General features: G+C 46.2%; 2 protein-coding genes across 3 annotated transcripts; one reads left to right on the forward strand and one right to left on the reverse strand.

Moving 5' to 3' along the window:
• Window positions 1–1,047: 1,047 nt before the first annotated feature.
• Window positions 1,048–6,223, reverse strand: NDUFB8 (NADH:ubiquinone oxidoreductase subunit B8). 2 transcript variants are annotated; one of them, XM_082607064.1, is made up of 5 exons: window positions 6,088–6,223; window positions 5,698–5,824; window positions 4,119–4,218; window positions 3,527–3,682; window positions 1,048–1,231 (listed from the first exon to the last, which is right to left on the reverse strand). In XM_082607064.1, the coding sequence occupies exons 1-5, from the start codon at window positions 6,170–6,172 to the stop codon at window positions 1,139–1,141; spliced, it is 561 nt and encodes a 186-aa protein (XP_082463190.1). In that variant the 5' UTR covers window positions 6,173–6,223; the 3' UTR covers window positions 1,048–1,138. The 2 variants fall into 2 exon arrangements, with proteins under 2 accessions (XP_082463190.1, XP_082463191.1); XM_082607065.1 differs by lacking the exon at window positions 1,048–1,231 and adding an exon at window positions 1,254–1,934.
• Window positions 6,224–7,854: 1,631 nt separating this feature from the next.
• On the forward strand, window positions 7,855–18,257 carry HIF1AN (hypoxia inducible factor 1 subunit alpha inhibitor). The gene is made up of 8 exons (XM_082611570.1): window positions 7,855–8,074; window positions 8,358–8,608; window positions 11,242–11,390; window positions 13,680–13,825; window positions 14,621–14,727; window positions 15,151–15,214; window positions 15,441–15,551; window positions 16,404–18,257. The coding sequence occupies exons 1-8, from the start codon at window positions 7,898–7,900 to the stop codon at window positions 16,446–16,448; spliced, it is 1,050 nt and encodes a 349-aa protein (XP_082467696.1). The 5' UTR covers window positions 7,855–7,897; the 3' UTR covers window positions 16,449–18,257.
• Window positions 18,258–25,463: the final 7,206 nt, after the last annotated feature.

Below are 25,463 nucleotides of genomic sequence, written 5' to 3' on the forward strand. Positions count from 1 at the left end.
GGAATAAATACATATTCTTTCTTTTTTTAAATTGAAGTATAGTTGATTTACAACGTTGTTTTTAATAAATACATACTTTAAAAAAATTAATTATTTTTGGCTACGCTGGGTCTTCGTTGCTGCACGCGGGCTTTCTCTAGTTGCGGCGAGCAGGGGCTATTCTTCGTCGTGGTGTGTGGGCTTGTCATCACGGTGGCTTCTCTTGTTGCAAAGCACGGACTCTAGGTGCAAGGGCTTCCGTAGTTGTGGCACACAGTCTCAGTAGTTGTGGCTCACGGGCTCTAGAGTGCAGGCTCTAGGCCATAAGGAGCGGTGACTTTCTGCAGCCCAGCAACAACTGGTGCCCCCAACCGTTGGTTGAACTAATTAAAAGCTATAGATGGGCGGGGGGCGAGGTACCAGGGGCTTTCTGGAAGGTTTCAGGGATGAGACAGGTGTCATATGTTGGGGCTTCAAGAAGATGGGTGAACTCCCAGCGAGGAGGAAAGGGCCCAACCGGCTAATAGCGCCCTGGTGTTTCCCATACCATGAATGAAGTAGTTGTGGCACACAGGCTTAGTTGCTCCATGGTATGTGGGATCTTCCCGGACCAGGGCTCAAACCCGTGTCCCGCGCGTGCACTGGCAAGCGGATTCTTAACCACTGCGCCACCAAGGAAGTCCCAAATACATATTCTTGTAAGAGATATAAGACTAGAGGCAATCACAGCCCTAAGCCAGTCCCAAAACACCTATTTATCCTATAATATACTTGAAACATGTTAGAGTATTGTTTTTTAGCTAACCACTTATTATTAAAAAGGTTTTTTATGGGAAATAAATCTTGTTCCAACTTGTGAAGTCAGGACGTATCTTCCTTCTTCCGCAACCCTGTAGATGGGGAAAGGAGCTACCCTTACCACCTGCTGTACAACTGGAACCCTCAACTACTTTTCCCAGTGAAATTAGCAAATCAACATCCTCAACTACTTTTCCCAGTGAAATTAGCAAATCAACATCTTCTTGTGCTTAAGCAATGGCTACTCCTGGGGAAATGAGGCACAGATACCACAGTACTAAGTTTTATTAGCGATTTCATTAAGGTAAAATCTGTAGGATTGAGGGAGTCAGTTAGGGGGCACAAAGCCCACGAAGCCTCCTCAGATCTCATAGTGAACCACCGGCTCAGGTTCTTTGTTGGGATCGCCACCTCGTTCCAGGTACAGATTATTGTAAGGATACTGCTTTGGTCCCTAAGAAAAAAACACAGGTCAGCAAGAACAACATATATCTATGTAGCCAATACCTGGCTACACCCCACTCTGAGTGAAGAATCACACACAGTAAATGGGTACATGGTAGCCTTTGGTCAGACCCAGCTGGGCTAGAACAGCAGGGACAGCACTCCTCTTCCCCGCTCAGCCCAAGGCAGAAAGAAAGCCTAGATTGTAAGAGAAGTGGTGCCTACACTGTTTGTGTGTGTGTGAGTGAGAGTGAGAGAGAGAGGGAGGGAGGGAGAGGGAGAAAGGAGAAAGAGAGGGAGAAAGGAGAAAGAGAGGGAGAAAGGGAGAGTGTGAGGGAGAGCTTTCTAAATGAGACGATGCATCCATCCATCCCACTCTCTCTCAGGGTCGAGACAGACTCAATCTCCTTTAAGTCACTCAGCCTCTAATGGTTCCACCACTAAAGTGGCCTAGCAAATGAGGCGTGCAGGAGCAGCAGTGGGGGAAAGCAGAGAGGAGACACGGCTCGGACGTGCTTTAGGGGCTGCTGGCTTTACCAACAAACAGCTGTCAGAGAACACAGCTCAAGGGGAGGAGAAAAGGGTGATGTGCTTACAGAACTGAAAAATGGAAGAGCCACACTGTGTTTCTTGCTCTCCTGAAGTGAAGTTGGCGCTCACACCAGCCCTATGTGCACTCTCCAGCCTGGGGCCCCTGGGGCTCGGTAGGAAGCCTTGTGTCAGTGCACACAGACACACACGCTACCGTTAGGACATTGATTATCTCAGAACAGGTAGCACTGTGCAGCCAACTGCAAACACGGCAGCCTCCTGCTTTCAGTTCCTTTCCTCACAATCTACCCTGTAGACTACTCCCAAATTAATCTTCCTAAAAACCTAGGCTTCATTATGGCATTCTTCTGTTCAGAAACCCAACATGGCTCCCTGCTGCCTAGAGGCAGACCAAGTCATCCCTGTACCCCCAACCCTTAGCACCTTCTGTACCTGGTGCGTGATAGGGGCTTCATAAATATTTACTGAATTAGTGCATTACTATACCATCAAGTCCAGATCCCTTAGCCATGCAACCTAACTGATCAAACTCACTTCACAGTATTTTTTTTAACACAGCAGTTTCGACAACTGATTTCCCAGGACATCAGAATTACCTAGGAACTTGTTAAATATTGATTCTAGAACCCCATTCTGGAATTACTGAATTAGGCTCTCCAGGCAGTGGAGCTCAGGAATCTGAATTTTTAGTAGCTCTCCAGGTAACCAGTGCAGCTGGTTATCTAGGAACTATTTATAAGCCTATTCCACTCCAGCTAACTCACTGTCCTCTTCCTTTATTCTATTTTCTCTTGCCCCAATGTTCTCTTCAACTTCTCCCCACCATCTAAAAAATATATATTTTAGCATCTAGCATAATCCTTCTCCTTAACAGCACCTGATACCCCCAGCATACACATTCACTACACACATATATACACAAAAACTGTGCCAAATTCCTATATATACGTTCCAATGTTGCTCATGTTATGTATCTAAATTTTCTTCTTATCCAAATTAAACGTCCTTAAAGCTAGACAGTATATTTTCTTTTTTTAAATTTATTTACGTATAGTTGAGTTACATTGTTTGTTAATTTCTGCTGTACAGCAAAGTGATTCAGTTATACATATATATACATTATTTTTCATATTCTTTTCAATTATGGTTTATCACAGGATACTGAATATAGTTCCCTGTGCTGTACAGTAGGACCTTGTTGTTTATCCATTCTATTTATACTAGTTTGCATCTGCTAATCCCAAACTCCCAATCCATACCTCCCCTACCCGCCTTAGCAACCACAAGTCTGTTCTCTACAGACAGTATATTTTCTATGTCCTTTACATTCTCTAAAATCTAACTGTCCATGCTTGCAGTAAACATTTAATTGCTTCCAGTACCCTATAGGAAGTGCTCTTCACACCAACAAAGGATAAGCTTTCAACTCAAGATTCCCTGACTCTACCTTAAAAGATCACTTGCTGAAATATTATTGTTAAGTACAGTTCCCAAAATGGCAACTCGAAAGACTAGCTGGCTTCTCCATTCTCATTCCTCACCTAGTCCTACAGTTTCTTCTCACTCAGACTGATCCAAGATGCAGGCAGGAGCAATGCTCTGGTACTTGTACCAGGCCAGTGGGTAGGACCCTCTATAGGCCTTACCAGGAAGTCAAACTTGGTATTGGCTGGATCCCTACTCCAGAGACTTCATTCCCTCAGGAAACAAGGCTAAGTAAGTGTGGCTGAGGGAGCACTTCTCAGATACTCACCACAGGCTGGTAGGTGGGGTAAGTCTCCCCCACCCAAAACATGAACAGCATGAAGGCCACGAAGCCGAAGAGGTGCTTACACATGAGATTCCAAGAAACAGGAGTGGGGGACGTGTCCACACGGTTCCTGATATACATGTCTAGGTCCCAGTGCATCTGAGACAAAAAGGCAGATCACTGTCACATATTGCTCTTCCTGCAAAAGGCATGCAGTCCAGAGTGATTAGAGCCTCACAGAAGGCTTGAAAGGCATTCTACTGCCCTGGGCAATATTCTGAGAGCCACATCTGAGATACTGTGGCCCACAGGACTGGATGCTGGCTTATGTCTAGGTTCCGCTGACCAGAGACGGCTCAATCATAGAAGTTCACAACTCTTACAATACAGAGCTTTGACTCTTACGATACAGAGCTTTGATTACTCCCAGACATCCCATTCCACACACCACACAGGCAACATCAGATCTCAGATTGCTGGACCTCGCTTCCTTGGGCAGAAAAACTTTAGTGCTACTTGGGCAGAAAAGTGCCATTTGAGCTACAGAAGACATAGGGAATAGGAAGGAAGGTGAAATGGGATATGGTTCTCTCACCGGTTCACCCCAGTTCAACCGCAGGTCTGGGTGGTCCCAGTCATACCATGGATCCCTCTCCTGCTGTGAGCGGTCAGGGAGCTTTGGGTAGTCACCATACCTGAGAGACAGCAAGAACTTCTGGACAGGGCTCTGAGCAGCCTCACTCAGACAATTCACAGTCTCCTCATCTCAGAGATGAAAAACCAAGTGACAGAGGTAACTGCCTCCCCTAAGGACAGAGGAACTGACCTTCAAATCAAGATCTCAATTTTCTCCCTGAGGTGTACATATTGAGAAATGCTGAGTTAAAGGGCCACTGGTAAATATCCCAAATTTCCCCCCAAAAAGACTGGGCCAGTTTACATTCCTACAAACGGTATAAAAGAGATCCATTTTCCTGAATGCCTTCCAATACCAAATTTATCATTAATAAAATGTTATTGGATAAGTGAAAAAAAATCTCAATTTTTACTCACTAAGCACAGAATAACCGAAGAAGTCCAAATTGTCATTAAAAATTTATGTCAAACTCTGAAACATTTTAACATATGTAAGCTTTTCTTATCTTCTTTCAACAGAAAGGAGAAAACTCATGCAATGTCATAATGTTAGTGCTGAAAGGGAATTTAACAATCAATCACTCTGTTTCCCCCATTAGACAGAAAAAGAAACTGAAGTTTAGAGTCTGAACCTAAGATCGCCCAGTTAATTGGAATAAAAACAAAAGGGTACAGATTAGAAAAGCACTCTTCATAGCAACTGTGTTTCTCAACCACAGAGTTGACATAACAACTCCAAGTCTCAAACACCTCATGGGTCTTCATGATAAGCTGGATTTTTCCCCAACAAAACCAGGTTTAACTTATACAGACTGCTACCAAGGCTGCTCTTGTCCACAACACAATAAAAGACATAGGAAATGATGACAACTAGACATGTGTCACAGAAAGTGATTGGAAAACAACAAGACGAATAGGAGCTGCTGAAACCACGGCTGAAAGAGTGATGCTAGGACAGAAAATGAGCGTGATGGTAATCAACTCAGACAATTAACCACAGGGATGTTACGGGGGTGCGGGGGCAAAACCATCAACTGGAGTAAGGGAGTTGGCTAGTTAATCTGCTTTAAAGTTGCTATGACTTCCACAGCGCTAACTGCAAAATATTTCTTAAAAGAGAGATATACATGATATAGAGTACTCCATCTACAAATACGGTTCTCATGACAGGAATCCAGCTCCAACCTGGTCACGTGCCTGGATGACAGCACCTGAGCCCAGCAGATGCTCAATCTAAATGAAACTTTGCGCTCTGGATGGAGCCAAAGAAGGTTCCTGCTATTCAGGGGTCCTCAAGGGAGCTATTAAAACCTCAGCTTCCTCATTTGAGGAAACAGCCTGAGCCAAGGAGAAAATTGAAGTCCTCTCGGCTGCAGCTGCTCACCCATCCCCTCCCACCTCCCTCCACGGAGAAAAGCGCCCACACCGTTGACTCTGAGGGGTCACGAAAAGGTTCGGGGAAAAGGGTCAGAGTAGAGCTACCCAACCCAGCCGAACTTCTCCCATCACTACCCAGGTGCGAGCAGACCCTATCTCACCCCATGCCATCATCTGGGTACGGCTCGTAGTCTTCCACCCGCATATTATACTTCTTGGCTGCGGCAGCCCGTTCTTCTGGGGTCCTGGGATAGGGTCCCGGGAGCATGTCCTTGGTAATGTGGGAGGCTGGAGAGCAGATGAGGGCACGTCAGAATTGACCCCATTCCTCCTGCACTCTGAAGGCTTCAAGCTGCGGTGGCTGCAGAGACCGGAGCCCGAGGCTTCGAGGGACCAGCAGACCCTCCACCTGTTTTTCTGAATACACCAACTCCACCTCCGCCCTTGCCCGGACTCGCCCGCCGCGGTATCCACAATACCCACCCTCCGTCCGACGCACCAAACCTCAGGCACCCCTCTCCCACACTGAGGCCTCGCCCGTTCTCGCGGACCTGTCCGTGCACCCATCGGCACCACGTTTCGGGATGCCCTTTGCAGCCATTGGACTCCCAGGACCCCCGCCCTGGCCGCCGCCATCTTCACCTTCTTCTCGTTTCACCCCGCACATGCGCAAAGACCTTGTCACGGCGGCTGAGCCGGGCCAAACGCGACAAGGGAGAAAAGTCTTAAGGGTTCAAAAAGGGCGGGGCTTAAACGGTGCTAGGAAGCCAGAGGGAAAATGAGCGGTTGGATAGAGGCAGAAAGGGAAAGCAGGAAGGAGAGGAAAACAAGCAGGTCACTGCTTTGACATTTCAGATTGTTATGTCCCTTTTCTACCTCAGCTGACTTAGACGCATCCAGGGATAACGGGCACTCAGAACCTGAGCATCTCAGGTAGACAGCTGACTCACCTACCCCAGGACCGGTACAAGTAAAAGGAGCCTGTCAGTCTCTTTTCTGACTGCTTGCCTTTTTCCTCTCCTTCACTGGCAGTTCCTCCTTCCATCCCCAAACGTGATCATTCTTCAAATTCAGCCCTTCGTCTTGTTTGTTCTTGTTTTGTTTTCCAAATTAGTTATCTACTTCAGTTAGATGCACGGTGCAACACACAAATTGGCCCCGAACTGGTTCTTTTTTTGTTGTTTTATTTTGGCCGCGCGGCTTGCGGGATCCCGGTTCCTCGACCAGGGATTGAATCCGCGCCCTTGGCGGTGAAAGCGCTGAGTCCCAACCACTGGACCCAGGGAATTCCCCCAAACTGGTTCTTCAGTTTCAGTCTCGTGTTTACATCCGAATGTCCCAGTCACCTCAACCCAACAAGTGTAAAACCAATCCTATCATCTGAACCCACCTCAGATTTGCTAGAATTCGCTCAGATTTACTAGGACTTGGATAAATACATTTCAAGCCGAACCACAATTAGCCGAACACTAGCCTAACAAAAGAATTGGGGGGGGGCATTATTGTTCGCATATGAATATGTGTTAATTTTATTTACACAAGTATGATTTGAATAATTTACAGTACAAATATGCACATATTTCCAGGAAGTTTTAGGGTGATCACTGTTTTGGAGTAGAATCCATTATTATAGACATTCCCCAATATATATCAGAGCAATAAAAACTGATATATACTATTTAGTATATGAATTTGGGGGAGAACTACTTTACAGCAACTTGCCCTCTTGTAAATGAGAATCGAATGGATGTTCAGAATGGTTGGACATCTGCATTCAATCAATAGCAAACACTGATCTAATTCGGTCAAGATAGACAAAAATGCCTTTAAGTAGGTGAGATGGTGACACAGGCAGAAAAATCAAATGGTGCCAAGCAAGAGAAAACCGTCTTTGATTTCGAAAGAATTCAAGTTGCCATATATCTTTTGCCGAGGCTTTCGGAGCAACCTTTACCCAACATCTATCTATCGGACAGTTGCTTTTCCTTCTGACTTCCTTAGGTGGGTCAAGTTTGCGTTTCTCCCCATCCATCAGTGTAAAATTTAATGCCCCACTAAACTTGCCTCCTTCTTTGCCTGTTGTGTAGGCCTGGGCACACTGAGGCAGCAATAATTTGTGAATTGGTTAACCCGATGATCACCCTTATTCAGTGGGACTAACGTCTAGTCCCGGGTCTTCGGGGGCGGAGCGTAGGGTGTAGAACTATAGGTTACCATTAGGAGGCGCTCGCCCAGGGCTCGGCCCCGCGTTCTTAGTGTCTGGAACCCTCTCTCTCGCAGCCTAGCACTATGGTTTCCGTTGTGTTTTCCCCGGAATAGGCGGAGCTTCCGCTTCCGGTGGGGCCGTCCCTAGCGGCGGAGATGGCGGCGGCTGCGGCGGAGGCTTCGGCCTCGGGCTCTGGAGAATCCCGAGAAGAGGCTGAAGCCCCCGGCCCCGCCTGGGATGAGTCCCAGCTGCGCAGTTATACCTTCCCGACCCGGCCCATCCCGCGTCTGAGTCAGAGCGACCCCCGGGCGGAGGAGCTTATCGAGAATGAGGTAGGGGGCGGGGCCGCGTCGAAGAGGGGGTGGGGGATGGGGGAAGGGACCAGGTTGGGAGGAGAGGTCAAAGGCGAGTGGTGATGGAAGGGAGGGGTTGTGGACTAGGCCGGGTTGTGGACTAGGGCCTAAGGGGAGATGGAGAGGGAAGCGAGGAAAAATGGGACTTGCGGGGTTCGTGCTGGTTAACAGGAGAAGTAATTTTGAAGTTGGGAAGTATTGGAATCTTGGGACAAGAACCCACTAGCTCCTTGGGACGACTTCATTTGTTTTTTCCACTTAGGAGCCTGTGGTGCTGACAGACACAAATCTTGTGTATCCTGCCCTAAAATGGGACCTTGAATACCTGCAAGAAAATATTGGCAACGGAGACTTCTCTGTGTACAGTGCCAGCACCCACAAGTTTTTGTACTATGATGAGAAGAAGATGGCTAATTTCCAGAACTTTAAGCCGAGGTCCAATAGGGAAGAAATGAAATTTCATGAGTTTGTTGAGAAACTGCAGGATATACAGGAGCGAGGAGGTGAAGAGAGGTAAATTCCCAGGTCGTGGTTTTCCATTGGATCTAGGGCATCTATTTTCCTTTCCTTTACTTATCTGAGGATGAGTTTTCTAGCTTGAGGGATGATGGAATGACTAGACTTGAACTGTGATTCTCAAGTTTGTTGTCTTCATAAAGGGAGAGTCACCCTTGCCTAGCAGAGTCAGGTAGGTGAATGAAGTGAGTGAAGTTGTTTGGGTGAAAGCTGTGATGAAGCTGAAGGCATATGCCTTATTCAAAGTGCGAAGTCATTACTTGACTCTTGTTTGCATTTTGGAGTGCAGTCCCAGGGTTGCCAGATAGTCTGATTTTTTTCAAGAGAAACCAGAAATCAGTATTGTTATTTAAAATCTTTTTGAGTTTTAAATGTGGGCAGCTAATTTGCATTTTTTAAAATGCTGCAAGAGGCCAATTAAAAATATCTGTCAGTAGATTTCCTGAGATTATGGGTTTGGAGCCTTTGTCCTAAAATTTTTGAATGGGGGCAGTGCAGGCTGAAAAGTTGTATAGGTGAGGGTGGGGAGAATATTGATGTGTTGCGTTGTATTGATGATAGCAAACACAAGACATACACACACACAGGAGTGACTCTCTTTACCTTTATCTCTCTTTATGAGGGCAGCCTCTTATGTAGGTCCCAGACAACATTCAGTCCTACAGAATAACATTGCCTCTGGGGCATTGCTGTCACTGAGTACTTGATGGTGAATGACTATCTCCGTCTCACATTTGGTGCCCAACCCTGGGCTTTTCTTCACTCTCCAGCCTCAGTTCTCTTCCTGACTCTGTTAGCAGTATGTGGCAGAGTGAAAGGATTTGAAACATACTTTTTAATTTTTTTTTTTGGCTTCTTGACTCTTAGCTATTGTCATAATGATGGAACTTTGACCGGAAGAGTTTCCTGAATCTGAACTGTGGTTGATTTGTTCTTTATGTCTTATAGAGACTGGTTCAGTTGAATCATCTCATGCGTGATGTCCTCAAATTTACCACAGTGCGTGCGCGCGTGTGCGCACACGCGCACATGCACCCAGTGTTGAGAAGAGAGATTGATTTAAATGATGCTGGTGGAGTGTAAAGCTATTGATTGAACATATGCATGGAATGAGCGTGAGATAAGACACATGAGTCCTCTGGTTCCTCAGTCACTTTAAGTTTCTTGCTTCCTGTAGTGAAAGCATTTTGCCTAAGTCTGAACTATGAGTGTAGTCTGTACTTTATGGGTGATTTAAGGAAAGTTTTTTACTATTTGTAAGATTTGCCCTATCAGCTGACTTTAGCACCAACCAACTCTATTGTATAATTGTACAGCTTGTTATGATTCTGGGGTGAAGGGTGTTAGGATCCTCTTTGAGCTCTTTTGAGGATTTACTGTTAAGGTTTCACAGGAATTGCTTAGATTCCTGTTTGGGGAGTGTTCCTGACTCTTTCAGAGTTACTTGAGAAATATTTGTATGAACATATGTACATCATAATCTCCGGGGAACATTCCAAGGTTGCATTGGAGTCTTGAGGGTTCCACGTCCCCAAACAGGTAGTTGTTTCCAACTTATCAAGATTTTTAATTAATGTTGCCTTAAACATTGTGATTCCAGGCACTGGGATACCTTTGAGCTTTTGAAGTAATGCTCGCAGGACCATTACTTCTTTTTCTTCACGTTTGCCCCCTAAATAGTGTTTCTTCTGGGGCTTGATCAAGTGTGTTTGGCTTTTCATATCTATTAAGTAACTTCTTACCTTCCTCAGGCATGTTAGGGGCCCTGGATCTGCAGAAAGCTTAGTGAGGTATTTTTCTTCAGCTATAGATGGCTGCTACAGATAGGTGGCTGAATCAGTTAAGATAAACTAGGCTTCAGTCCAGGGCTCAGCGACTTGAAGCAACAAAGGTTTATTTTTCACTCATGCTACACGTCCATCTCAGGTCACCTGGATACTCTGCTTACATCATCTTTTGCACTTTGGGACACAGATTGCTCCAGCAGTTGCCATTGGAAACTTTGCAATTGCTGTGGCAGAGGGAAGGTGATGTGGTAGTGTGTACTGGTTCTTAAAATTACAGTTTGGAAGCAGCACCAGTCACTTCTGTGGACATCTCATTGGCCAAAGCAAGTTATATAAGCAAGCCTTGCTTCAAGGAGGTGAGGAAGAATAACCCTTTCACAGGGAGGGAACTAGTTCTTGGTGAACAATAATACGAGCTGCCAAAATGCCCATCAAGGGCCAAAGGGGATGTCTGGCGCCCCGAGAGTTTCTGGAACAAGGCTGAGTCATCATTCTAGGGTCTGTGGGTAGGCTTCGAGGAAATCTGTGGGATTATATTAAAGTGCAATGTGTGCATTTTTATGGGGAACCTTGCTTGGATTCTTTTTTTTTCTTGGATTCTTAAAGGATTCATACTGTGACCCAGAAAAAGTTAAGAATCACTTCTCTAAAATATAAAATTTGGTGTTGAACAGAGCTCAGAGAAGGATAGGTAAGGATTCAGTTCTGTGAGAGTCCCATGACTTCACCTGTTCTTTGTGGGAGATGTTGGTATGGCCTTGGGTTTGGATTTCCAGGTATGAGAGGCCATACCAGGGACAGCGTGTACATGCACTAATGGGATTTTCTTCTTGGGGAACATAGGTTGTATCTGCAGCAAACACTCAATGACACTGTGGGCAGGAAGATTGTCATGGACTTCTTGGGTTTTAACTGGAACTGGATTAATAAGCAACAGGGAAAGCGTGGCTGGGGGCAGCTGACCTCTAACCTGCTGCTTATTGGCATGGAAGGTAAGAAATCTTTCAGAAAGCAGCATGGCTTGGGGTCATATGAAGTGATTTCTAAACCTTTCCCCACCACTTGTTCACTCCATGACTTTCAACAAGTCGCGTAACTTTCTTAAGTCTCAGTCTCCTAATTTGTAAAATGAACACAGTAAAATCTTATAATTAACTATGAAGATTCAATGAGATAACATATGTTATGTCAGGTACTCTAAAAAGCAAGTTCCCTGTTCCCTTCCTCAGCTGCTGTGTGAGTATATATATTCACATATTAGGGATCTCTCAAATTCTGCTGCTTTCTATTGGATCTGTCTATATTCAGAAGATTTTTATCCCAGTAGTAGAGGGAAACATTTTTCCAATGTAAATTGAACCTTATCGTTTGAACAGATAATACATTAATGGGGTTAAATTCAAAAGGTGTAAATAGGTATGTAGTGATAAATCTCTCTTCCATTTCTATTTCCCAGCTTCTCAGTTTCCTTCCCTCCCTGGAGGCACCATATGTTATTAGTTGCTTGTGTATCCTGCTAGTGGATTTTACACGTACATAAGCTAATACATGAATACTTTTTTTTAAATAAAAAGAGGAACCTTTAAACTCCAATCAGGAGAAAGAGAGCTACTTACCAGCCAGGGTCATTGACTTATTCTTATTTTTATTTCTGTCACTTGCTCAGTGCCAGGCCCCTAGTAGATACTTAGTAAATGGTGAGTATATTGGGTTGAACAAGGAAGCAGAGTAATTACTCATTGTCATTCACCACTAGGCTCTGAAGTCTCTTCTTCCCCTTTAATTGTCCTTTCTTCAGATTTGGGTCCTTTGGTGCCAGTGTTAATAAAAGTTTCCAGCAGTGCAACTTATGAATTGACCCTTAACCTGACCCTTTGAAACAAACTCTTGGTTGACCTGCCAGGAGCCAGTTCTTGTTTACCTGACTCTGAATTTTTATGTTGCCTTCCTATCCTGTGGTGTAGAGAGCAGGGAAACAGATCCCTCAGGTAGAGATGAAAGAGCAAGTCTCCTCTGAGGATGTATATGGATCTCTGCACTTAGGAAAGCAGCTGTCTTGGCCCACCCAGGCAGACCTGGGGAATGTTTTCTAAACTCCATTCCCTGCAGAGGTCCCTTGATCTCTCAAGGATTGTGCAAAGGATAAACATCAGATGCAGCCCCACTTAAAAAGAGTAGATGGAGCATACATACGCTAGGGCAGAACTAATTCAGGATGGCATTTTAAATAATTTGCCTTATTCAAAGTATACAACTCTCTTTAGGAATCTGATATGCTTCCCTCGATGAGAATCAGCAGCTCCAGTGTTGATCTAAAGAAGTGTTGCAATCCCACAGGTGTGATGAAGTGGGAGCAGAGATTGAGAATCTTTGAGCTCCAAAAGAGTTACCCAAAGCAAGTACATATTCGTACAACTTCAAATGACTGATTAACTCCATCAAAGAAGATCATGCATGCATTGCTGATACCAGTCATTTCAGTTGTTTCTAACTCTCGTTTTTTTGCTGCCCTTGAATTCGTGCCATAGTCAAGAAGAGTACGAGTACAGGTTCCCCTCAGCTGTCTAAAAGCAGAGCATTCCTGTGAAACCTTCTATAAGCCGAGATGATGTAAAACAAAGAAGCAATTACTTTAGGACACATCTTGCTAATGGATGCACAAAGCACAGATGCTCACAGACACAGTTCAGAGCTATGGTGGCTTGATGCTGAGATGCTGAGTGTAGTTTCCAGGGGAGGAGATTGGCAGTGCCACTCTCACTGCTTGTGCTTGCTGCCTCTATGATGGCTCGCTGCAAAATAAACACTGAATGATATTTTTGCCTTTTTTTTTCATAAAAATGAAAATCCTCTTTGGATTTCTTTCGGTTAGCAAAAACAGGTACAAATGTAGGTCTTTTGTAAAAGCAAAATGACGTAAAGCGAACTTTTGAAAAGCGGGGCGTACCTGTGCAGAGTATATTATTTTGCCGTACTTGTATCACTTTGATGTGCAGTTGCTTCCAATAAGGGTAGCAGTCATCATTTAAGAAAGTCTACTTTGCTAATTGATGGTGAACTCTTAGCCAGTAATGTTTGCTACTAGACTTATCACCCATTAAAAGTGTAGCACCTAATTGTCTGAGAGCTGTAATTACAGTCTCCCTGATCTTGCCTGAAATTTTGATTTGGAACCCTTTGCTGAGAGGGCAGGCTGGGTTTCTCTCCAGCACTGGGGCCTATGTTCCATCCTGTGCAATAGAGTTACTGCTCTGAATAAGAAAATGTCTGTCTTCCTACAGGAAATGTGACACCTGCTCACTATGATGAGCAACAGAACTTCTTTGCTCAGATAAAAGGCTACAAGCGATGCATTTTGTTCCCTCCGGATCAGTTTGAGTGCCTCTACCCTTATCCTGTTCATCATCCATGTGACAGACAGAGCCAGGTGAGCTCGTGTGGTCTGAGGAGGGTGTAGAACTCCTTTGAGATCCAAGGCTGGCATGTGTTTCCCCTTCTCTGTGGAGGTATGCCAGGTTTGGACAAACTCAGAGGACAATTTCACAATGTAGTTTATATATTCCAGGTCCCTGTGGTGGTCCCCAGATGTTTAGGGCAGACCCCATCACTGATGCTGGTGGACTCTGGTTATTCTGTTTGATTGAATTATAAGTTCATGGAACAAAATGTGTATGTCTCCACTGGATTTAATAATTGTTTACTTTTGTCATGGATGCTGCTTTTTGATAAAGAGAAGGGTGAATAGAATTGAGATATGTCACTTAATGTCTTTTCTGGATCTCAGTGAGGTGTGTGGTTGACTTTGTGGCCAACCAGAGAGCACCTCTCCTTTCTTGAGAAAACCGTTTAGCTACCTCGTGTAGAAATCTTTGCTGGTTAGAATATGTATTTGGGGAAAAGTTTCTGAAGGTCTGGGTGAAGGATGAGTCCTAATTCCTCAGATCTGCAGGCCATGAGTGGGTTTTCTGACCTTTAAACTGTGATGATTGGCTTCTGACCTCAGGAGCACTGAGGCCTAGTTTTCTTTATCATTTAACATTCAGCAATGCCTATCTTCTTAGGTCGTTCTCTGAGAGAGTTTGTGTATGTTTAATGTGTGTTGTGTCTTCTGCTGGATATAAATTCTAAAGACTTTTTTAAGGCATCTTTCTTGACTACCAAAGTTACTGATAAAAATTTGGTGATTGACTGATTTTTTTTTTTTTTCTCTTGAACCTCTCAGGTGGACTTTGACAATCCTGACTACGAGAGGTTCCCCAATTTCCAGAACGTGGTTGGTTACGAAACAGTGGTTGGCCCTGGTGATGTTCTTTACATCCCAATGTACTGGTGAGGATGGGGCTAGGACTGGGGGCTTTTAGGGAGTGTTCTTTCCCATTCCCTGGAAAGCCTTATCCATGTCTCTTCTTTTGAGTTGTGGCAGGATTGGACTTACGTGATATACAGGAAGGTTGGCATATCCAGATGATGAGCATACTGAACATGGGGGAAATGGCAATACTGTTTCTAGACAAGATGACAGTTCCTCAAGTCCAAAGAGATCCCAGAGGCTTGAGGCTAGAGAAACTGTTCTTGACTCTTTGGTATTTGAAGGGTGAACACCACTGCCCCTAGCCCCAGGGTGTGTTTGATAGGATGAGTGTGAAGATACTGTCTTCATTATATCCCTTAGCAGGATTCTACCTAGTTTCAGAGGATCCCTCCCTCTGAGAAGTATTGGTGGCAAACAGGAGCCTGTTTATTTTCTTGCAGGTGGCATCACATAGAGTCATTACTAAATGGGGGGATTACCATCACTGTGAACTTCTGGTATAAGGTGAATATGGTTTTTTTCCTAGATGGGAGTGGGGTGAGGTAGGTGTAATAAATTATTTAGGGGCAGGGTGGAGAGGTTGACTATCTCTGGAAGTGATTCCCAGATCTTTGGGGGAGCTGGAGAGGGTGGGGTTGAACTGGGTTTCTTAAGGGAGGATGGTGCGAGGAACAATGGGTGACACTGAAGCCTGCTAAAGACATTTCCTGAGCTGCTGCTTCCTTTGCAGGGGGCCCCCACCCCTAAGAGAATTGAATATCCTCTCAAAGCCCATCAGAAAGTGGCCATAATGAGAAACATTGAGAAGATGCTTGGAGAGGCCTTGGGGAACCCACAAGAGGTATGTGGCTGCCCCAAGGTGGCACTCCTGTGACTCAGTGGGCAGAGTGACCAGGGAAAGTCAGGATTGGTGTCACAGTCTCTGTAGCTCTTCTGTTTCAGTATCTGTTGTCCTGTTTCTTCATAGAGGTTATGGGTATGTTCAGAAAACCCTTGTTTTCTGATGAGAGCTGGGCTTGACTGGCGGATCAATTATAATCTGTTCCATGCTAGTAGTAATGTTCCGCATGGGGCTTGTGTGCCAGCTGGGGACCCCCAAGGGGATTCTTTTGGAATGGGAAGCGAGCGGTAAAGCATCTACTCACACGCTCCCAGCCGTGCCAAGACTGCTCTAGGTAATGTTGAGACCTGCTTCCCACGCAGGTGTGCCAGTGGCCCATTGGGTAAATGGGGGAGGTTTGTATTTGTAATGCTCTTACCTCTGTCCTGTGGATAGCCTCAGCATTCAGAGCACCTGTGGGCTTGGGAGGTCGCACCAGCCCCGATTACAAGTGATCTTTTCAGGATGTAGAATCACTTGAGATTCTTAAGTCACACTTACAAAGCATGCACGTAAACACTCGGGGTGTCTGGGATTATTAGCTCCTCTGACCTTCTGTCTCTCAGTTTGGTTCTGCTTACAAATGTAGGGTATTGTGAGAGGGAAGGTAATACAAGATGGACCCAGAGGAGAGGGCCATGCTCCAGGATACTGGGTTGACTGCTAGGAAGAGAGTTGGTTAGAGGGTTTACAAGATTGAATGGAAGCCTTGTCCTTGCCCTTGGCTGGACATTGATGTCTCCAGACACACCTCATCTGGCTCCAGGGCTAGGGGACAGGCAGTTCTGACTGGCTCCTCATGTCTTTTCACAGGTGGGGCCCTTGTTGAACACAATGATCAAGGGCCGATACAACTAGCCTGCCAGGAGTCGAGGCCTCCTGCCAGGTGACTGCTAGCCCGTCCACACCGCTTCATTGATGAGGACAGGAGACTCCAAACGCTAGTATTGCACGCTGCACTTAATGGACTGGACTCTTGCCATGGCCCTGGAGGCAGGTGTTTGGGGCAAGGCAGGGTGGTTGGCACTCCACTCCCATTCGGAGGGACTTCTTACCCTTGCCTCTGTGCCCCAGCACCTTCCCTCTCTGCCCCCTAAAGTCCTGCATTCAGTGTGTGGAGTCCCCAGCTTCTGGTTGTCATCATGTTGTGTGTTAGTCTGTCAACCTTGGGATGTGTGTGCGTGTGTATGCTTGCACACGCGTGTATGTATTTGTTCCTTGCTCCCTCCTTCTGGGTCAGGATGCCACCTCTGGCTCTCAGCTCTGTCTCCTGCAATCTCAGTGCCTCAGCCTGAGAGAGAGGAGATGTTCTTGGACGCCCATTGCATCTGGGCTACAGGGCCACAGCTACCTAACCATGAGGTCAGTCTGCCCCCTCCCAGTTTTCACAGAGTGAGGCTCTAGGCTGTTGGGAATGGCTACTGAGACTCTAATGGGGAGAGGGAGAGTGGGGAGGGTTGCCTTTGAGAGCCTAAATAGCTTCCTAGGAGAGTAAATTAGACAGGGTTCCAACTTGAACCTTCAAGCTCAAGCCATACACAGAAAAGAGCCTTGGGACACAGAAACCAAGGATTGTGCATAACTTACAAATTACAGACACATACAGCTTCTCTCTTTCAGCACCAGCTCTTGTTCTCTGTCCTGGGTGCCAGGGGAGTCATCCTAGCAACGGCTTCTCTAGGTTCTAGGGGTGCAAGCCTCTGTGTGGATGTGTGTGTGGATGTCTGTGCCTGTGTGCGTGCATGTGTGTCCACACTGGCCTGCCTCTCTGCTTACCAAGTTTCTACGGCTTAACCTTGTCCAGTGGGACATACAGCGGGAGCCCCAAGGCAGTGCTGCCTGACCTGGTCTAAAGCTTTTAAACTCATTTTTAGCCATTGGATGTTGGTCAGGCCTCGCTGCAACCTGCCTGAGGCTGACTGGCTAGAGCCTCCAGGTCCTATGACCCTCCCTGCCCAGGCCACGTCCTCTGTGTCTGTGGAGCTTCTTGGCTCAGGAGACAAAATGGGGTCAAGCCTAGGCAGCTAACTCACCACATGTCATCCACCTCATGGCAAGGGTAAAAATGTAGCCTTGCCTCTTAAAGCCAGCGCCTCTGCCAGACCCCGCTGTAATGTTCCACAAACACCCTCAGAAGTCAGGGCAACTGGTGGAGCATGGAGAGGAATTTCCTTTTCTGTTCATAGCTTTTCATGGGAACCCCTCTCAGGGCTGCAGCTTACAGCTGGGCAGCTGTGCACTGCACAACTCGAAGGGCCATCATTCACACCTGTATAATGGAAGTGGGGCCCCTGGGATTGGGCAGTGTGATGGCCCTGCGTCTGCTCACCTCCACTCCCATCTCCACGCCCCTTCTCTCTGGAAGGAAGAAGGAGTTGGAAGTCTCTGGGTTCATTTTTTCCTTTTTTTTTTTTTTTTGCCAAAGGTTTACTTCCAGTGTCCGAGCTATGGCTCTCACCCCCAGAGCTCAGTTTACAGTTACAGTGCACTGATGGACTGAGAGGATGCATATGTGTGTGTGTGCATGAGCGCACTTGTGTGTATTTTGGGGAGGGGCGTTTATTTTTAGTACCCCATTCTGGGGTTCTCTGATGCAGTGTGGGTGTTCAAACATGGTACCTTCTCAAGTGTAGTTCTTTCAAATATAGCCAATGCTGGAAAATGTGATTGCAGTGATCTCCATCCCTCCATCTCTTTTGGGAAAGAGGAACGCAGCAAAGAAAACAAGGCAGACAAAAGATAAATTGACCACAAAGACACTTTGAAATATAGCACGTTATTTTCCTTCTCAGCAGCTCTGCCGCATCCCTGGCTCATTCCTTAAAGGTGTGGGTGATGTGCAGCAGGGAGGCGTGGTCTCTCAGCTGCTCCTCTCTAGGTGCTGTGCCGACCCAGGTCTGCACGAGGGGGAGGGACCTTCACAGGTTGCGTCTTGATACTTGGGTAATGTCTCTGGGTTCATGTCCAATAGTGATCCCTGAGTATTAGACACCTAATGTGTGCCTGGTGCTTTTAGTGCAAGGTAGGTATTCCCATTTTACAGTTCAAGAATAAGCAGTGGCAATCAGGATTCAAACCTAGTACTGTTTGGCTGCAAACCCCCTGCTGTTCTTTTCCACCAAACTACATTGATTCTCCTACTGTACCTCCTTTGGACTACAGGCAGCAGGCAGTGTCTAGTACAGACAGGCTTAGCCCAAAAGGATACAGAAGATACAGCTCAGGGTGAAAGCTCTTCTGGGCTCCAGCTAAAGACTTCTTGGGAAAACTGCCAGGAAGCCATATTATGAGTTAAGAGTTCTGGAAGAAGTTACAGGGAAACTGAGTTCTAGATCCCATTGGTTACTTGTGTGTCCTTGAATAGGTCGCACAACTTTTCCCAGCATGCTTCTGCATCTGTAGAATTGAAGATCTAGATCTAGATATTCACTAAGAACTTTGATTCATGTTCTGCTGCCTCCGTTTCCCCCAGTGAAGAGACTGAGGCTCTTCCCTTCACATACCTAGGTTAGGGCTGTTCAGGCTCAAATCCTACTCGTAGCAGAGTAGAACGTTTCCGCTCTGTTGCTTGCTTCTAGCTGGCAGTGTGAGGGCAGACACATGAGAGGAAGTTGGGGGTTTGGGCCTGTATGAGGGTCAGCCATGTTGCAAGATCCTATTTTTACACCAGCAGGTACAGAGGAAACTACTCTTTTGTGAAGTCAAATATTTGTTGGGGGGTTGAAGTTTGGGGAGTGGAGGGGGGGCTGTTCTGGGCATCAGTTGAGCAGATGCCCAGGATGCCTGGGGGAGACCAGCTTCCCCTACAAATCAGAGCTCTAAATTACAAGGTTTTTACCAACGCGAACAGTTGGGGGAAGTCGTCTGCTCTCATTTGCGTAATGGTTTCTGTCACTGGTGATTAGACACAGGATGAAGGAAAAGAAATTTGACAATTAGGAACGAGCGATCATTAATCTGAATCTGTTAGGAGACGGGGGAATGATCCTTATCAGTGGGCCAACCCAAAATGAGGAGACCCTCCCTCTGCCCCCCAGAGATTCTTGGGCCACATACCCTTTCATTGTTCCCACCATAAGCTGAGCTGTTATTTTCTTAGCAAAGTCAGGTGGGCCCAGTCCCCAGGCTGAGGTGGATACAGGAACAGACATCTAGAGGCATGAGCCCACAAAGGGTGTCAAATGCAAGTGATAGGGCAAAGAATAGCAAATAGAATGGTTTTGACATGTGTATGCTGTTTGTGGAAAATGTTTTTGTAATCAACACTCCAGATACCCCACCTGTGACATGCGTTTGTTACATTCCTGCACTGCAGGGTGTGGAGAAAACCTGCTCTTTTATCCTCCAGGAGCCTCTGCTTAGTTGGAGAGGAAACCGCATGAAACACTCAGAGGTTATGAAGCCATGTGTGGTGCACCCTATGAGGACAAGCTTAGAGACTGTTGAGAGAGGAGGAAGATCAGTAGAGAGCAAACCTCAACCTCCAGGCTCCTCCCAGCCCCTGGGCTCCCCAGGGAGGACTCTTCATCCTAGGCTCCCAGCAAGGTTGATTCTGTCCCTCCCCCCTCGCACGTCATAGCAGCTGTAGTTATGTGGAAGGCACTGAGACCCCTGCCCAGATGTGTGAGCAGGTGATGAGATGAACTAACAGGCTGAGTGTTAAGGTGTGGAGAGTCCCAACTTGGATCTTCTCAGGTCTCCATGTCACCACCTCTCTCTGTCTCTTCAAACATCACGGACAGGATTTGCACCCGTTGTTATTTGTTTCTCAGTTTTGTGGCTTATATGTTGGTGGGTTCCTTAGATTCGTGGCTCCCTCAAGGATTGGAGGCAGGGTTGATGGTGGTGGTTGGTTGTCTCGTCAGAATGTGAACTTCCCATGGGTAGGGCTGTGTCTCTCCCCTTGGTAACTTTCCTACCTCTGGTTTGTCTACCCTTCATAATCCAATGCAGGGTTTAGTAGGGCTGCAGAGAGTGGCCCTCAGGGACCAGTTTTACCCAAACAGGGTGGTTACTGGGATGCTCCTAAGAACTCATGGGCTTCCAGAGGCCCTGGCCTTTCTGCCCATGTCATCTTCCCTTTTTCCGGAACGTCCAGTTCTTGCCCCCCGAGTCCCTGCCTACTTCTCTGGTATCCTCTCAAATTGCCTGCTCTAAAGAGCTGTTCCAGCTTCCTTTTCCATAGTCCCCCCAGTTTCTCCTACTTATACTCTCCCTGCCTAGGCTCTTCAGCAGCCCCTTCACCAAGGTCCTTTTTCCTAAACAGTTGCTTTCTCAGAAGCTCCCTGGCTGCAGGTGTTTGGATTGACTTTCTCTAGGATCCCTTTATCTGCAATAATTCTGTTCACCCACGGTTAGTCCATTTGTTCTGTGTCTGCTCTGTTCTCTTGCCATTCGTTTGTCACTTCTGTACGTCCTGGTTTAGCTTTTCTCACTCTGGGAGCCCTTTCTGCTAGTCTTCAGCCAGTTCTGTTTAACCTTCATAGGACTTAGAACCTTCAGCGGAGCCCTGCTAGCACTTTTGGTGCATTTCCGGGGGACAAAGCCTCAGACACTGGCAACCTTGAGGACCAGGGGTCTGTGGTTAGTGAGGCCTCCGGAGATGGGTGAGAGGAGGGAACCTAGAGAATCATGGACAGTGGAGAACCAGTGAGGGGGGAGCAGGAGACTCCCCAGGAGTGGAGCTGGGCCTGGCAAGCCTGGAGGGAAGAACTGAAGTTTGTGTTTCCACATACATGCATCTCTGTGCCTTAGGGTCCAGCAGTTCAGGAATGGTGGGTGTTTGGGGAATGTCTGCTAATTTCTCTCAGGTGTCTTTGGTGATGCTCCGAGTCACCAAATTTGTCTGATTTCTTTGTTTCAGTGTTTGCTGGAAGGGAAACAGCATATTGAGTAGTCACGTGTCAGGAGTGGAGGTCTTCGATGAGAAAGGCCCTGGAAGCTGGGGTAGCAGGAGACGGGCCCAGTGGTCAGCTTATATACCCAGACTGTCACTTCACTCCTCCAGGTGTTTAGTACAATAGCTGATTAAAGAAGTTTAAAAAAAAACTGGGCCTTGCCTTCTTCCCCACCTGAAATCTAGTCTTCAGGTGATATTTTGGGAAGGAGCATGTGTCCTTTAACTTCCAATGAGAAACAACCTAACAATCTAGTATAGTGTATAAAAACATGGGTTTGGGAGTTAGATGTATTTGGTTCAGATTTCTAGCTTTGCTGCTTATCAGCTGGGCTTGACCTTGTAGATTGACTTGATCTCTCTGAGCCTCAAGTTTCCTGAACTATAATGGTATGTGTGTAGGGCAAGGTGGGTGTTGAAAATATCTACCTCAGGGCTGATGGACTGATCGAAACAATGTTTGTAAAGCTTTACTACAGTGCCTGGCAAGCACTTAATAAATAGCTGTGGTAGTGGTTGTTATATTTATTTTGTGACTTATTCAGAAACTTGATTTCAGTGATTCCTTCCCTCTCAAGAAGAGCATAAGGAAGAATAAGGAAATTATGCTGGAGAAACTCATATTGAGATGGGGACAGATAGAAGAGCCTTGGTATCTAAATCCACCCTAGAGGGAGGGAAACAGGGAAGAGTCTGATGCCTTCTACTTGGTCAGCCAGACTTTACCGCTCTCATCGGCCCAGGGCCGGTGTGAGAAGCTGTCAGGTGTGAGGTCTCCTTACGCTGTGTGAGGGGTGAGGGCAGCTGGGCAAGTTCCCATTACACCTGGAGAAGCTGTTGCCAACCTCATACCATGAAACACCACAGTAGTCAAATCAGGCCCACTTGTTTCAGTTTTATTGCATGCTCTTCCATGTATTTAAGTTACATATGTGTTAAGATTATTTTAGGACAGAGGGGCATTCCGAAGAGAATTCAGAAAAATATAAGACTGGAGTCTTAATAGCTACCATCTGTGGAGCCCCTGGAGCATTTGTTTCAGGCCCAGTTCTAGTCTCTACCCATGTGCTCTCAGTTCATCGGGGGCGTCAAGCAGGCAGTGTTGCAGGTTTGCAGAGGAGAAGCACCTGACAAGCTCCTTTGTTCACAGTAGGCTTCTTGCAAGAAGTCACATAGTCTAAGGTGTTATCTGGAAGATAACCAGGGATTGGGGAGGAGTAAAAGGCATGTTTCTTTTCTGGCTTCTCTCTTCCAGTTCCAAAGCAAGCACTCTGTTCCTCTGTGTTTAAGGGTTTTAAGAATCACTCGTAGGAAAGAGCCAGACAGTGGACCCCCAAAAGAAGAAAACCCTTTGGTTAGCTACAGAAACATTTGAAAATCATTTTGATTGTCAGCCCACGTTTGTCCTGGAGTGCAGATGGATTGGACTTGCTCAGTTGTAACCCTTTCCCTGACTGCTTCCGTAAAAGACTTCATTCTGGCCTCTGGAGTTTCACCCTGCCACCCTACTTGGAAGCGATGCTGGAGCCAGTTACTTAGACATCAGCCCGAGAGGTACTCTGGCTGCCTGGAATTCTCAGCCTCTTCCACACTGATATCCCACTGATCTCTTAGGTTCTTCCCCCACTCCCAGCCACTCCCCTCCTCCCCACTGAGCCACGCCTCTCTGCCCCTCTAGCCACTCATATCCTCTTGGGTCTGACCCTGGTCTCCAGCCCCATGGATGTAGAAGACCTCTCTAGCTGGTGCCAAGCCGTCGGCTTCAGGCCATTCTGTAGTCACTTCACAGTCACCTCTCCACTTCTAGGTTTCTTTCGCTCTGGGCCTTGGAAGCCTTCCCTGTGGCCCAGAAAATGTTGCTGTGTTTTATTCCGTTTACTTAAAACTTACTTGGTCATTGAGGTCAATCCTGCCCTTCAGGGAAGCTCTGCTGCTTATCTCCATATCCAAGCTCTTGAATGTATAGTGTATGGTGCAATATAGAGTAGTGGTTGAAAATGAGGACTTTGCATATTTGGCTTTGAATCCTAGATCTGTCATCTTATGTGACCTTGGGCAAATGACAGACTACCTGAAATTCAACTTCATATGTATGAGGATAACATTATCTACCTTGTCAGGGTTAGGTGAAATAAGGTATGTAAAGAAAGGCTCAGCAGGGTGACTATTCCATAGCAGAGGCTTGATTGTCATTGGCTTCTAATGGCCCCAGCCTTGTCTCTTTTAAAGCCTTTACTTCTCGTCCATGTAGCTTTCTGACAAAGGTCCTGTGTCTGTTCCCAGAGCAAGTCTAGTTGTCAGGTCGTGAGCAGAGATAGGAGCATAAATTTCTTGCTCATGTTACCATTCCCTACCCCTTCTCGGTGACCTCCAACTCACAGGACTCTAATCTACTATGCTGCCATTGCTGAGGAATGATCTAACATTTCTTTTTTATAATATTAAAAATACCTGAAACACTGTCATTGAAAGTAGAAGACATCAGACCTGCTGTCACCGCGGATTTAAGAAGCACTGGAAGTGTGTGTGAGCTGGTGGCACAACAGGTGTGAAGGAGGCACAGCAGGCAGGGGCACAGGAGACAAGGAGATGGGCACAGAGGCCACACAATAGTCTAGAGGCGGCAGGGCCACAGGACTGTGAAGTTTCCCTCCAAGTTTTTGAATAGCGAGCTTTTGACTGTGAGCAAAACCACACCCATTTTACAGTCAGTATAGTCATTGTTCTTACAAGGGTTTATGTGGTGTTTTGACAAGAATGGAGACATCGGATGTGACTCCTGGGTTTGAATCCCTATTGGCCGCTTCCTAACTATGACCTCTTAACCTAAGTTAAGTCTGTGCCTCCGCCACTTCAGCTGTGAGGGGTGGAAAATAGCGCATGGCTTGCAATATTGTTATGAGCGTGTGTGATGATGTTTTTAAAACACTCAATTCAGTATGGGCACTCAGGAAATGGTTTATTATGAAGACCCAGTGTCTAGTTAGTGCTTGGATAGCTGGGCTTTTTTGATCCTACTCTGACTCAAGATAATGACACTTGAAGTGGAATCACAGAAGAGATGACTTGGGGTGGGGAAGCAAAATGAAAGAGATCACCAGGTCGTGGAAGAGACTGAAAGTCTGTGAAAGGCAGATATGGGGACAAAGGTGGTCTTGCTAGGATGGGGTCTTAAGGAGCAGAAGCAGAGACCTAGGCTCTGGGTTACCATCTGATCCCCAGAATGAAGGAAATAGGGCAGGAGGGTGTCTATGGGGGACATGGTGCGTCTAAGTGGAAAGGACACAAGGTTCAGGGGCCACGAACCCCTATGTGAATCTTAGATGTCCTTTTTTCAGGCTGGGTGACTTTGGGCACATTTGTCTCCATGCTTCAGTCCCCTCATCTTTAAAAGTGGTCAGTACTATCACCGCCTCCCTTACAGGGCTGATGGGACAACATACGTGAAAATTCTGTCTAAATTGAGCGCTATATAATACTTGTTGGGTGGTGGTTTAGGAGAGCTTTCCCAGAGTGGGTGGGTCATAGAATTGCAGGAGTTCACAGATAAGAGCCTCCCACATTTCCAGCAGGAAACAGTAAAGCAGCATTTCTCACCAAAACACTGTCTTTCACTGTGCCAATATTTGGTCAGGATTTTGTTTTGGTTTAAGAAGGAAAAGCAGTGTGCTGAGAAAGGGCATAAGTTTTGGAGTCACATGGATTAGGTTTGAATCTTGTTTTCACCATTGCCAACGCTGAGATGGTCAGATTACTTACTGTCTCTGAACTTTGCTTTCTTAACAGGCCCCTTCGAGTGGCTATTGGGAATGAATGAGACAGCTCAAGTGAAACATCTCAGTGCCTAGTGCCTCCCTAGTAAGTGCCCAATAAATATTAGTTCCCTTTTTTTCATTTCTTTTCCCTTTAGGAAGCAGCTAATTTACCCAGCTTAAAAGGGACTCAGTTGTCCATGACTTAGTGTGAACAAGTAATAT

Source organism: Mesoplodon mirus (assembly GCF_964341445.2).
Source record: "Mesoplodon mirus genome assembly, chromosome: 2".
NCBI classification, from domain to species: Eukaryota; Metazoa; Chordata; class Mammalia; order Artiodactyla; family Ziphiidae; genus Mesoplodon; species Mesoplodon mirus.

Coding starts and splice junctions, on each gene's coding strand:
- NDUFB8 (XM_082607064.1), bottom strand. CDS start 6,172: ATGGCGGCGGCCAGGGCGGGGGTCCTGGGAGTCCAATGGCTGCAAAGG. Junction 4,219..5,697: donor TACCCAGATGATGGCATGGG/GTGAGATAGGGT, acceptor GCTGTCTCTCAG/GTATGGTGACTACCCAAAGC. Junction 1,232..3,526: donor ACCCCACCTACCAGCCTGTG/GTGAGTATCTGA, acceptor TTTTTTTCTTAG/GGACCAAAGCAGTATCCTTA.
- HIF1AN (XM_082611570.1), top strand. CDS start 7,898: ATGGCGGCGGCTGCGGCGGAGGCTTCGGCCTCGGGCTCTGGAGAATCC. Junction 14,728..15,150: donor CTTTACATCCCAATGTACTG/GTGAGGATGGGG, acceptor ATTTTCTTGCAG/GTGGCATCACATAGAGTCAT. Junction 15,552..16,403: donor CCTTGGGGAACCCACAAGAG/GTATGTGGCTGC, acceptor GTCTTTTCACAG/GTGGGGCCCTTGTTGAACAC.